We start from the raw sequence: 13,064 nt of genomic DNA, 5'->3' as shown, positions 1-13,064 counted from the left end.
TTCGAGTTTTATCATGGATAAAACACCTTTTGTGGGAAGAAATGCCCAGGAAGGGAAGCTCATTGGTTGAAAGCTGAGGACTATCTACATACCTCACTAGCATGGAGAAGATCTCCAGGTGTTAAGTGACCCAGAGCCCATGGGCCTCAGGGTGGTGTGGTGAATATGTGTTCCAGAGTAGGGAGAGGCAGGTAGAGAACGGTTCTACTTCTGCTGTTCCCAATTCTGAGCTTCCTTTACCATTTCTTATGCCCTACATATTAATTGACAATATAATGCATTCAACTTATCAACAATGGTGGAGTAATGCAATGATGCTTTTAAATTAAGTGATAATGTTGAGAAATCAGACATACAGTGTCTCTGTACTTGTCAGGCTTGGGAAGCTGACATAGGAATTTGGGAAATAACGGAAACCCAGACAGCACACTTACTGATATTTTCTAAGTGATTTTCATAATTAATGATCAATACTGAGTATTAGTTGCCCAAAGATCAGAGATTTCTGTGTATTAACAATATTTACCTACTCAGTGCTCCCTCAAAGAGAGATCTAAAGAAAACCAACTAAACATTTATCAGCTTTTCATAATGTATAGAACAAAACCCATATATTTTAACGGCATCAGTCCTGCTTTGAGGTCTTAGAGAACATCCGGTAAAAGCTAACGATCAGTGGTAAGAGACCTATCACTGCAACTTCTGAAATTCAATTAGGTCTAATCTGCTGAGATAATGTCACTGCTTCTCTGGGACCTGGCTTGCTTCTGTCCTCTGGGTACTCAGATACAGATACTTTATTTTCTATCACATCATGAAAATAAAAACCCCACAGTAAAAGAAGTTTCTCGTAGCATTGATCAGAAATTCAAATATCACTTAAAGTTTAAAAACATATATACATCATATATGTATGCGTATTCATTCTCAAGTGGTAAACAAATAAATAAAAAACAAATAAAAAAATTTAAGGATGTAGATACAGAAATAGCACTGTAGCATAATTTATTTTTGTACTTTATTTACACAAGAACTTGAAATAAATGAAGACCACTGCATGATGTCAGTGAGCACCTTTCCAAGCCTTCATGTCTTTCCTCTTCAAATACACCTTGACAGACAGGACAGATTAGATGCAGTCCACTTTCTCTTCAGTTGGCTGACTGTGTAGAGAATTATAAACCACGAAACTAAACTGAGTAAATGTTGGAAGTCTGTTGCAAGCAGCACCTGGAGCCAGAGACAAGGAAGGGTTACAGGAGGCGTGCATTCAGGAACAGTAATGACGATATTCGTGTAGATATTGCTGAGGCATGTAGCATTATGTATGCTGCAAACCTGTATCCACTACATACATGTATATGGATTGACCTTCATGCCTTCATAGTAACCATGGAAGAAGAGGAGGATAAGGTAATTACAGCCTTTTAAAAATTATTTTATGTGACTAAGTGCTTGTCTGCCTGTATGTTTGTATACCGCATGTGTGCCTGGTGTCAAGAAGGTCAGAAGGAGGCAGACACTCTGGAAGTAGAGTACAGATAGTTATGAGCCACTGTGTGGGTACTGGGAAACTAATGTGTGTGTGTGTAGGTCCTATACAAGAACAAGTGCTCTTCATGAGTGGACAGACCTACCCCCACCCCAACACATATGTAATACATGTGCAGCTTGGTCTTTATATGGGACCCATAACTGCAGGAGCAGGGGCTGTCTAGAACTCTGTTGCCTGCCTTTGGATCCCTTTCTCCCAGCTGGACTGTCTTGTCTAGCCTCACTAGAAGAGGATGCACCTAGACCTACCGCAACTTGATATGTCAAGGCAGGTTTATCTCCATGGGAGAAATCGAGGGGGGAGGGGAAGACGTGGGGGGGGTCTGGGAGGAGTGGAGGCAGGGGTAGCTTCGATCAGGATGAAGTGTTAATAAATTAACCAATTAATGACTAAAAAGAACAAGTGCTCTTAACTTCTGAGCATTTCTCCAGACCTAATTGATTCCATTGAACATCAAAGAGCTGACACCCACCCTCATACACTTGCTATCACTGCTAGGATTTTACTCTTTCAATCCCTTCTTAGAAAAAAAATCAAAATTTTTATTTTCCTAGCTATTAGAACATTCTCTTACCTATAAATCCTTCCCACATCATCCCTTTCCTTTCCCTAGGCTCATTCACTTATGAAAAGCAAGAAGAGTTATTAGTCAATATGCTTTCTGTGTGAGTTCAGTTCCTGTTCACCCCTGCAGGGGGAGAGGGCCTTCTGTCATGACTTTATTAGAAGTAGTCAACTTCTAATTCATATAGTTAGATAATTAGCATCTTCCCACCCTTCTAAATGTAAATTTGAGCCTTTTGTGGCTTATCTGTTGAGAGGGAATCATTAAACTGCCTTATTTGATACATAAAGCACCCCCCTCATAACTTTGTTTGACTTTTATGTCTTAGAACTTTAAAAAGAATTAGGCATTCTTCAAACAAGCTCTTCAAATACAAAAGTGTGGGAAGTAAAAGATCAAAGCAGGGCAGCGAGCAGTCTAGCCTAATAAGCTCTATTGATCAGCAGGCTGGGAGTATTCTCCATCTGAAGGCTCAGGGATGGGAATCCACAGTGGCTGACCTTCTATACTTTGTGGCTGGGACTGGCTCATGAGGAAGAAGACAGAACAGAAGACATGGCACAAGCAGTGCCTGAACAATTCTGCTGGCCGTCTGGCTTACTCACTAGCAAGTGTCTGTTCTTCAGAACACCAAGAAGACTAAAATGACTGAGATGTTTTAATGCATGAGAAAGAAGTAACAGAGATTAATTTATCATCACTATCTCTAACCAGTAAAAGCATTTGACTAAATTTGCCTATCATCATGCCCTCCAGCCGGAACTAAACTTTTAGGATAGATGCAAAAGATTAAGAGTTGCAGAACAGTAGGCCATGACTCCCAGCAGTCAGACAAAATAGCATTTTAGGTCTATGTTTCAATGCTACAGCAGAATTGACAGATCATCAACTGACATGCACTTAGGACCATCCTAACTTTTACAGACTCCCTTTTTATATAGAATTTAGTGTAGAACGTGCTTGGATAGAAGTGTGTATTTTTTAAGGTCACTTATAAATTCACTCAAATAAAAACACATCTAACTTACCATAACTTCCCGTCACATTGGCACATATAACAGCTCCAAAGAATTTTGGATAGTATTTCTGAATTCTTGAAATCACTTTTTGGCAAGCTACGGCTGGGTCATCTCCTCTTCTCATATATTCTACAGCCTGGTAGCTAATATAAACAGAGCAGCTTAATATAAGAGAACAGAATAAACACTAACTCCATACTAGGCTAGGCTGACATCAGAAAATCAGAAACAACCATATTTTTCACACATAGCATAGTACCTATGAATAAATACAAGTGAATAATTCCTATGTAGCCTCACTACCACGGTAAGCAAAGACTGCCACAAAGTCATCTATTCCAGTCATCCACCATTATTTTCAGATGAAGACTATTATTTTTGGCTTTGACTGAGTAACTGTCACCTTAGTCGTAACAGGCAAAAGTCACAAATAGAGGTTATATTTGCATAACGAAAAGCTATAATCATACTGTATGTGTTCAAACGACACGTGTGGAGTTACTAACTGCACATAGTTGCTCACTGAAGTCTCTACTCTTCCCAGTCATCTCACTGTGACCTCGTATCAACTCCTTAAAAAGAACAGAAGCATTCTCCTCTGTGAAACAGCGTGAGACATGTTTCCTTTCACAGGATAAAGATGACTCAAACGAAGGATCACAAGCTAACTGGCAAAACCAAACCAAACCAAACAATAGCAACAACAAAAATAGAGAAAACTAACAAAAACAACAACAATAAAAAATAACCACCCCCCAGCTCCATGGAAATCTATGTTGCACATCAATTTGGACAACGCACTACAAAAGTCCTATCTGCTCTGGCAATACATGCCTCTTCCAAGTATCTTGGAAGTTTACAAACAAGTCCCACCTTGGCAGAAAGCGCAGGAGTGTGTCACCATCTCCAGTGGCTGCAGCTGCTCCAGCCGTGTCATCAGCATAGGCTCCAGCTCCAGGAATTGGTGAATCTCCTACACGACTTTGTGAATAGACAACATAAAATTTCAGGATAGGAAACCAAATGTAAACCAAATCATGTTGTAAACTGTTTCAAAATTGGGGGCTGTTCCTGCCCAGCCACTGGCTACTGTCTTAAGTCAATTCTTCACCAGAGTGCAGTTTTTGTTTGTGTATCAATTAAGGAAGAGCAATGCTAATCGATGACTCTGTTTTCAGATAGATGATGACTCTGTTTTCAGATAGATTTTCACTGAAACAAAACTGAATTCTTAGAAACAGATTCAAACACTGCTTTCTCAACAGTGGAGAGACGTTGACTGACAGAAAAAAGAAATGACTTAAAACCAGAAGGGTAAATTCTAGAGATCTGCTGTACACATCCAACTACATTTAAAAATAGTACATATGCGATGTAAAACCTGCAAGAGGTGAGATTTTAAAAAGCACGTGAGACAATGCGTAAGTTAAATAGCTTGGTTTAACTATTTCTCATGTTTTTCTATGTATGGAAATATCATGCTGTACTCCATAAATACTTGTACTTAGCAATTAAAATTTTTAGCAAAACTGTCATCAGTTCATCATGTCAGCTCCCGTAGATTCACAGTGGTGACTCCTCTCTGAGTACACATCTCTCAGTCTCTCCTGAACAGCTCTATTTCCTTACACGGCTTCCTGTGCAACGTGCCGAGCGTTTCCTAGTTTCCTCTTTTAATAGACCTACTTAAAATGTCTTTCTTCTACTTAAGAACAAAGCAACAACAAAGGAAACCTACAGTGTGTCAAGCTTATCTGGCCTGGGTTTCTCTTGATGTCCACTACTATCACAAGGCATTGCTACACTGTAATCACTAGAGCACATAAGAGCATGCACGCACGCGCACGCACGCACGCACGCATGCGCGCGCACACACACACACACACACACACACACACACACACACACACACACACACAAACTAGGACCACTGGCTGCATGCTGCACGTCCCCCTTCAGTCCTGTGTAGTCAGGTCCGTCTCAATTTATCATTTTACCGGCATTACTAAGTACTCAGGTTACAAAGAGTAATCCCTAACATTTCTAAACTCTGGAGTACCTGGCTTGCTCTGGCCATTAACATATGCTACTATGTTTCCTTTCCCATTTATCGTGAGGTTAGGATTTCATTTTATCCTTGGCATCCTGCACAAGCCTTGGCATAAACTGTTTTACATTTGAAACATTTTTGAGACATCTGCTCCTGGGGAAACACTAACCCAGGGATTTTGAATTGTATACCATTTGTAGACGTGCCAGCAGCAGTATGTCCCATCTTATGGATTACAACCATGCCTAAAGATTGAAAAACAAGAGAAAACAGTGTGAATGAATGCCCAGCACATCCCTTCAACACGTCCACACACTGGCTCAGCTGAGGACTGCTGCGGTGTGAAGTCTGGGTCCCCTCAGAGTTGCATCTCCATAAAGTGATGGATTTAGGAGGGGACTGTGGGCAGGGGGACAGTTACTAGGGGCAGTGCCCTAATTAGGGGCATTAATACAAGAAACCCAGAGAGCCAGACATACACCATCTATGAGGCAGAAAAATGGGACTGCAGCAGACAATGAATCTGTCACTGTCTGCATCTCAGAATTTTCCAAATCTAAACATGTGAGAAATAAATTGCTGGTGTTTATAAATCTTCTAGTCTATGGTAGTGTGTTTTCACATACTGACTCCATTAAGAAAATAAAGTATGTTCTCTTATTAAATTATATGTAGAAGAAGAGGAAAAATTAAGAATACTAAAAACTGTATCAGTGGTATAAATATTAATGACCTGCTTTCATAGTATTATTGGACAAGAAAACAAAAATCAAAAACCAACCAACCAAACAAACAAACAAAAAAAACCTTCATATTCTTAATAATCAAATCTACCAGTTACTTTCTATACGTTTTCAAGGGCAATTTCCAATAAAATCATTGATTTTGATTAAGAGAAACAGTCGACATTACAGTTTAGAAAAATTATTACAGGTCATCTTATATAGCAAATTACATAAAATAACCAAAGCATTAAATATTAATGTTTTGATAATCAACATTTTAATAGTTACTGGGTATCTGGTGTTTTGTATAAGTAAATTACAAAAGCATATATGGATGTTAAGATAAAATGACATATATTTTTATTTATTTATATACCACATAGATGAATTTATGTTTTAAGGTTTATTATATATGTATATATGTGCTTATACATACAGTGAGAGAGAGGTACACATACCAATGGGGTATTTATGTGGCAGTTAAAATAATAAAAGGAGGTTAACTCCTGGCACATAAGTAAAAAATGAATATGAGCTGTGGAAGATCATTAAGTGAAATAATCAATAAATTTGCATAAAAAGTCAATTACCAATAGTATCATGACCGTGGATAGCCACTTCTTTGTGGGCAGGATTACTCTGCTCTAAGAAACCAGAAGGTTTGTAGGGTCCACAGTATTTTGAAGGATCTGGTATAACGTTCTGTAAACAAGATTCCAGATTTTTTGGTTAAAAGGGGTGTTATAGAAATGGGCAAATAATTATGTATGACTGCTAATCACTAGCAGAAACCAGAAAGATATCAGGAACTCAGAACTGAAAAGTTAGCTTAATGTTATGGAAAATGGATAGTTCTCAAAATTACATATTGTGGATTAGAACATGTGCAAAGACTATGTTTCCAGGTGCTATCTTTACATGCATAAATCCTCAGAACAATGGCAGGTATACAGTGTTTAGAAATTATATGTTCATCTTATAGGAAGAAATAGCCAGTCTGACCTGTACATGTCACAATATGGTTCCCAGATGACAAATTGTGAGATTTCAAGTAAAATCTGTTTTAAAAGCCAGTTTACTTTTAATCTCAGTTTACAAAGTATCCAAGTTTGACATAGAGACATGGCATTGCCAACTGTTGGGAGTCAACTCCTAGAAGAAAGTGGCTATCATCTTTGCAGCCATCTAGAGGCATATACCCTGACAGGAGACTTGTTTTTCAACAGCCTACAACAGCTGAACACACTCCGATAAACATCTTGTTTTGCTCACATATCTTCTTTTGTTATTTAAAACCCCTGCTGCAAGGCGCATGTGGTAAACTGTCTTCAGTTGTGTTCCCCTGCTTGTCCATGGCTACAAGGCACATGGTAAAGTGTATATATACCCAGGATCTCCTTTTAGTAAATGGGACTTGATCACATACCCTGTCTTGTCTCCATTCTTCGCATCTTTTGCCCCTCCGTCCCCACTCTCTTCTCTTGCTAGACCCTGTTGACTAACCCTTGGACCGGAGCAGCAGCGTGGGCTGGGACAGCCAACTGCAACATTTGAACTTGAGAACTGCTCACTCAAGTTATAATGAAACAAAACAACAGTGCACAGAATGTCAGGTTCTAAGCAATTTTGTAAGTTTGTGTTGAACACAGCTCATTTTAGCTTCATGGAGCCTGCAAGCCATAAGCTGGAACCCTCTGGCTACAGCCATTCTAAGTGGCAGTATAAATCTGTTAAATGTTAAAGGTACAGAAATATACCAATACATTTAGGATGTTTGAACAGATTGGTAGTAAGATAAGAACTTGTTTATTTCTTATTTTTTTCAAGACAAGGTGAGGTTTCTCTGTGTAGGCTTGCTGTCCTGAAACTAGCTCTGAAGACCAGTCTGGCCTGAAACTCAAGAGATCTGCCTGCCTCTGCCTCCCAGCTGCTGGGATTAAAGGCATGCATCACCACCAGGCCAAGATAAGAACTTAACACAGGCTGAGCATCCCTTGTCAGAATACCTTGGCTTAATACCAATTTTCCTATGTGCATAATGAGATAGCTCACAGACGAACCCAAGTGTAAGCAGACAATTCACCCATGTTTTAGGTCTATCTCCAGGATTACTGTGCAGACAACTCTAGAGGCTTCTAGTTGCATTTGTGGGTTGACTGCACCTCATGAAGTAGCATGGCCTTTCATGCTTGTTCCTGTGACATAGAGTTGGTGGTGAAGCATTTTGAACTTGAGACTTTTCCTTTAGGGATGGATGCTCATTCTACTCACACCTCATAGGATTGTATACAAGGCTTACAGTCAGCTCTGTTATGACAAATGAGCTAAGCCTTTGTAATTAGGATTAAAGAAAGAAAGACATTAGAGACTAAGATATTTCATGGAAGCGTGGCAAAGCCAAAATGATTTATGCTAAATTTCCTACTAAAGAAAAATGATCCCACTAGTGACAAACTAGATACTGAAGTGTAAATTCTAGCCAAGGCATTGCAATATATTGGATATATTTCACATGGGTAACATTTAAGAAACAGACTGTCGATTTTTTCCAAGGAAATACAGGTAAAACAGTGTTGACGTAGTCAGTTCAATTCTTCATAGCAAACCTTAAACTTACATATTCTTGCCAGAGAGCAGGAATGATTCACCTCACAGGCTGAGAGGGATGCCTGAAGGGGCACACCCACAATCAACTCATACCACTGGTTCTAGTAAGTGGCCAGGACACTAATCAACACAGGCAGAAGAGGGCCAAAGGGATCACTGAGCACTGTCAAGTAATTGACATTTTAGAGTTGAATTTACACACATACTCTCCAGTAATTTGGCTGGCAATTTCGAGAAAGCCAATCTGAATGAAGCGCTCTTGAGGTATTGGTAGATAAGTCCTCATTGGGAAACCCCATACTTTCAGCGAACTTGGTGGCTGGAGAAGAAAGAGGAAAGTGTAAGCCCATGCGTTGTTTTCTAAGCAAAATACATGTACTAGAGGCATTGTGGGTCAGCTGTCACTCACATGGGGCAAGAAGGATGATACACAGGCTTTCAAAGGAGTTTTGGACATAAACAGTTTTGAGGGGGTAGTTTCTGTATTCTCAGATTCCCTGTGTCTTTCCCGGGACTGATCCATTGAAGACCTTTGAGTTGGGTATCTCTGTGTCATTCCCATGACTGATCAGACCTTTGGGTTGTGTATCTCTGTGTCTTTCCCATGACTAATCTGTTGGCCTTTGGGTTGTGTATCTCTGTGTCTCTCCTATGACTGACCCATTGGAGACCTTCAGGTTGTGTATCTCTGTGTCTTCCCCATGACTAATCTGTTGGTCTTCAGATTGTGTATACATTTCCTTTACTGCCTCACTTTCCTATCTTTCCTTTCTACTTTGAACAACTACAGCCTTTCAGAGCATACACCTCTCACTGACACAGAATTCTATTGCTTTAACTAGAGTGAAAAGAACCAGACACACAAATGGACTCCAAACACCAAAAGCCATCCTTCTCAGGAAGTCCGCAATTCTATGCCAAGCTTATTACTAAGGTTGCTTCATAAACATATCATTAATATTTTTCTTCATCATAGGCCACATTAGGACCTTCTGAAATGGAACCTGGAAAGGACTTAAGTGACCATCACTGCAATCTCTTTATGGCACTACTGCCTCACATAAACAGTGCCCACTGGGTGTTCTATGTGTAGAAATGCAATGCAGGAAGGGAACTGATGGAACCTGCTTCAGTAGCAGCAATCGCTCAGTGACAGATAATAACGTATTGCTTACAATGTGGTCTGAAAGACAAAGCAAGATTCAGAAGGAACCTATCCCGTTACTGTTTATGAAATAAAACAGAAGGCATTTGAACTTAGGTCTCCTCTGCTCTCTACACCACAGGGAGTTCTTGTCTTTCTATTTTTTTTTTTTCAGTGACAATAGGCAAAAAGAGTAGAATAGAATTTTGAGTGTGGTTTTAAAAATACCTGAGTCCCCCACTAAAAGCGTGTGTGTGGTATGCTCCAGGACTTTCCTCGCCACTCCAATAGCATTTTTAATTCTTCTAAGGCCTCCCACTGCTCCCACGTCCATAACAGTGCTGGAAGGCAAGGATGTGGAAGATTTACGAAGGCATTTCTGTTGGCTCTTGGACAGAAAAGCTGCATTTCTCTAAGCAGCAATACGTTGAAGGCTAAACTGCATCTCAACACAGAAGTGAAAAATCACCTGTAAAGTTCAGATTCCCACAGACAAAAATCCAAGAACATAAAGTCAATTTAGTATATATATCCCAACACATTATTTTAAACACGGCTTTTAAAGTGGACTTGAGGGGGAGGACACCAAGACCACAGCATTTGCGGATGGCAGTAAATAACCGGGTCACAGGCACAGTTCTGTATCTCAGGGTTCTTGTCAGCCGAAGCTACTGAACCAGATACTTTTCTGTGATCCTGAGTATCAGGATGACCTTTGGCTTTATATTTTCTCTTCCTGTCAACTCTTTATCTTGGAAGGGAGAACCTCCGTAAAAGCCAGGGGTTCTGACGGATGCTCACATTCATGCATCCTTCCATCCTTCTCTGATTATGAGCTAACCTGACAGGAAAGCACATAATCAAGTCCCGAAGAGCATCCTTACCCATCCATGATCATGGCATCCAGGGTGGTTTCTCCAGCTTCATCAGGACTTCCCCCGAAGCCTACAGTACCATCACACTGCTCCTTCTCACACACAGCACAGCCGTTCTCCACTGCATCCAGGGCAGAGCCTCCAGATACTAATGTCCGCCATGCTGTGAAATCCCAACAGTGCTGATTTAGAGTCAGATAATTTTCAATGTGAAATGCAACAAGCCAAGAACAGTTTGAGATGAAGTTTTTTTTTTCCCCCCCTTAACATTTATACTGTTAAGCTGAAATTGTAACAAGTTATTTTACCAAATAGGACAAGAGCACAGCAGGGAAATTCGAATGTCACAGACAAAATTATATGGCTAGTTACTATAAAGAATTCAAAGACATTGGCTCCTAGTATAAAGTATTTCAAAAACTTACTGGTAACTATTTTTCTCTGTGTAACAAATATGTCATCTTTAAGGGAGACAATTCAAACTATTTGGAGACAGTTGAACTTTAAAGTATTCTCAATTACATCCTAACATTTCTTCATTACTATTTTTCTCCTTGTTATCTAGCCCTAAGCCTAAATGAAAAAACATGTACAGCCTAGGCATGTCTAGAGGTCTGGGTCTTCCTACCACTGCTACTTGAGAGCTGAAATTACAGGCATATATATGTCACTCGTTTGGTTATTAAAATATGCACAATTCACACTCTCACTAAGAACAAGTATCACGGCAAGTCTTGGCAGAATATTACAACAGCAAACGACTTCATGTGGGCGCATTAATCTCACCTTCATGCAGCTTTTGATATAATATTTTATAATTATGATTCTCATTTTCAGAAGAAATGGATAGATATGAACGAAGTAATTCATTCACGGCCACACAGTGTATTTCAGAAGTTGCCCAGTTTCAAAAAGTCATTTGTCTTAAGGTGTCTGTTTCTTGTTTGTGTTTCGTGTTCTGTGGGCATTGAGGGGGTAGGTCTTGAAAAGGACGGATGTTTTGCTTATTTATTCCTTAAAGGTTGGTTTTAAGAAGTGTCTCTCCCCCCACTCCAATACTACCAACTTACACAGAATCGTACCAGGCATATAATGGTGGGCTTTCTTTGTTTTGTTACTGTTAGGGGTCTCTTTCTCGTTCTGATTTCTCTCTTTCTCCGCTTTCTACGCATCCCCAACAACATACTCATTTTCCTACAGTGAATTCTGGATCCAACTGTGTCCACAAACAACTGATGTGACATCAGTCTCAAGGGTGGCAGGGTCGGAGGGGGGGGAGGGGTTAATAAGGTACAACCCTAAGAAACTCTAACAATAATTTTAATGTATAAGTTACAAGGGCAGCGTGACTAACATTGATCAAACACATATGCGTCGGTAGGAAATTATCAATTTGTTTCCTAAACCGGAATCCAGAAGATTCTGAGGAAATAGGCAGGGGACTTCCACAAGAAGTGAAGAGTGGAAGAAAATAAAAAAAACTTCATGGCAAAAGACACAGAGCCACAAAAAGTAAAAGTACAACAAGGAGGCCCAAGGGCTAGAGTTCAGCCAACAACATGGTGCTGGTGCAGGAAGCAAAAACAATATACCACATCCTAAAATGCGGTAGTGGCGGGGAGGATGGAGAGGGGCAGGTGCAGAGATGCAGGAAGAAGACGGAAAGGAGGCCCGGCCGGCGGCAGCTGGCTCCGCTGCAGCTCCAGCAACGCCAAGGGCCCAATGCGGCTTCCTGTACGGAGGAGCTCGCACAGCGCAGCCACCCACCCGGGGCTACCGCTCCGCACCTGCTTCGGTGGCATTCTTAAAAGGCCAAGTGTTGACGACCAGGGGCAGAGGGCTGGAGCCCCGCACCAGGGGCATGCCCAGCACGAGCGGCAGGAGAAGCAAAGGCAGATTCGACTTCCGCGCCATAGCAGAGCGGCCCGCCGAGCAGCGCGAAAAAAGTCCCGGCCGGCCGCGCGCCCAGCCGACCAGCGCGAGAAAGGTCTCGACCTGCTCAGACTCGGGGAAAACTCGTGATTCCCTTTAGTCTCATCCCCAACTCCCTCAATTCTCGCGAGATGAGGCCTTCTGTTGGCCCTGGAAGTGGTTTTTTTTTTTTTTTTTTTTTTTTTTTTTTTTTTTTTTTTTTTTTGGTCTCCTTCTTCTTTTAACCTAGTACTAAGGTTCTTTGGTGGTCTCGTCTGTCGAACTCTTTTTAGTTCTTTTTTGAAAAATACATATATACTGTTAGTACTCTTAGTGCTTAGTCCGTTTTTAAAGGTAGATTGACCTTATTGAAAATGAATATGAAATGTATGCTATCCTCTGATAACCGATATGATGCTACTTGAGTTTTACATATTTGCCATCTTAACTGCAAATTAAAGGTAGACAGTCGGCCAGAGCTAAAACCTACCCTGGACCTCCTTAAAATTTTAAAATGATGAAGGAGTGAAGGTGAAGTGCTCCTGCTTAGGGCCAAGTTCGTTTCAGGCATTTTCAACACACACTTTACATCATTTCTTCACCACAGGTTTTT

The 13,064-nt window shown here is 40.6% G+C and overlaps 1 protein-coding gene across 1 annotated transcript; it reads right to left on the bottom strand.

Annotated features, from left to right (window-relative positions):
* Positions 1 to 988: 988 nt before the first annotated feature.
* Positions 989 to 12,551, bottom strand: Aga (aspartylglucosaminidase). The gene is made up of 9 exons (XM_034520658.2): positions 12,328 to 12,551; positions 10,550 to 10,703; positions 9,894 to 10,006; positions 8,728 to 8,840; positions 6,505 to 6,616; positions 5,359 to 5,434; positions 4,013 to 4,120; positions 3,149 to 3,282; positions 989 to 1,230 (listed from the first exon to the last, which is right to left on the bottom strand). Exons 1-9 carry the CDS (start codon positions 12,452 to 12,454, stop codon positions 1,130 to 1,132), a joined length of 1,038 nt encoding a protein of 345 aa, XP_034376549.1. The 5' UTR covers positions 12,455 to 12,551; the 3' UTR covers positions 989 to 1,129.
* Between the last annotated feature and the right edge of the window lie 513 nt (positions 12,552 to 13,064).

The sequence above is a fragment of the Arvicanthis niloticus genome, chromosome 16, assembly GCF_011762505.2.
Source record: "Arvicanthis niloticus isolate mArvNil1 chromosome 16, mArvNil1.pat.X, whole genome shotgun sequence".
In the NCBI taxonomy this organism is placed as follows: Eukaryota; Metazoa; Chordata; class Mammalia; order Rodentia; family Muridae; genus Arvicanthis; species Arvicanthis niloticus.
Note: the sequence above shows the minus strand (reverse complement) of the source record. Positions and strands in the feature narration are given on the sequence as shown.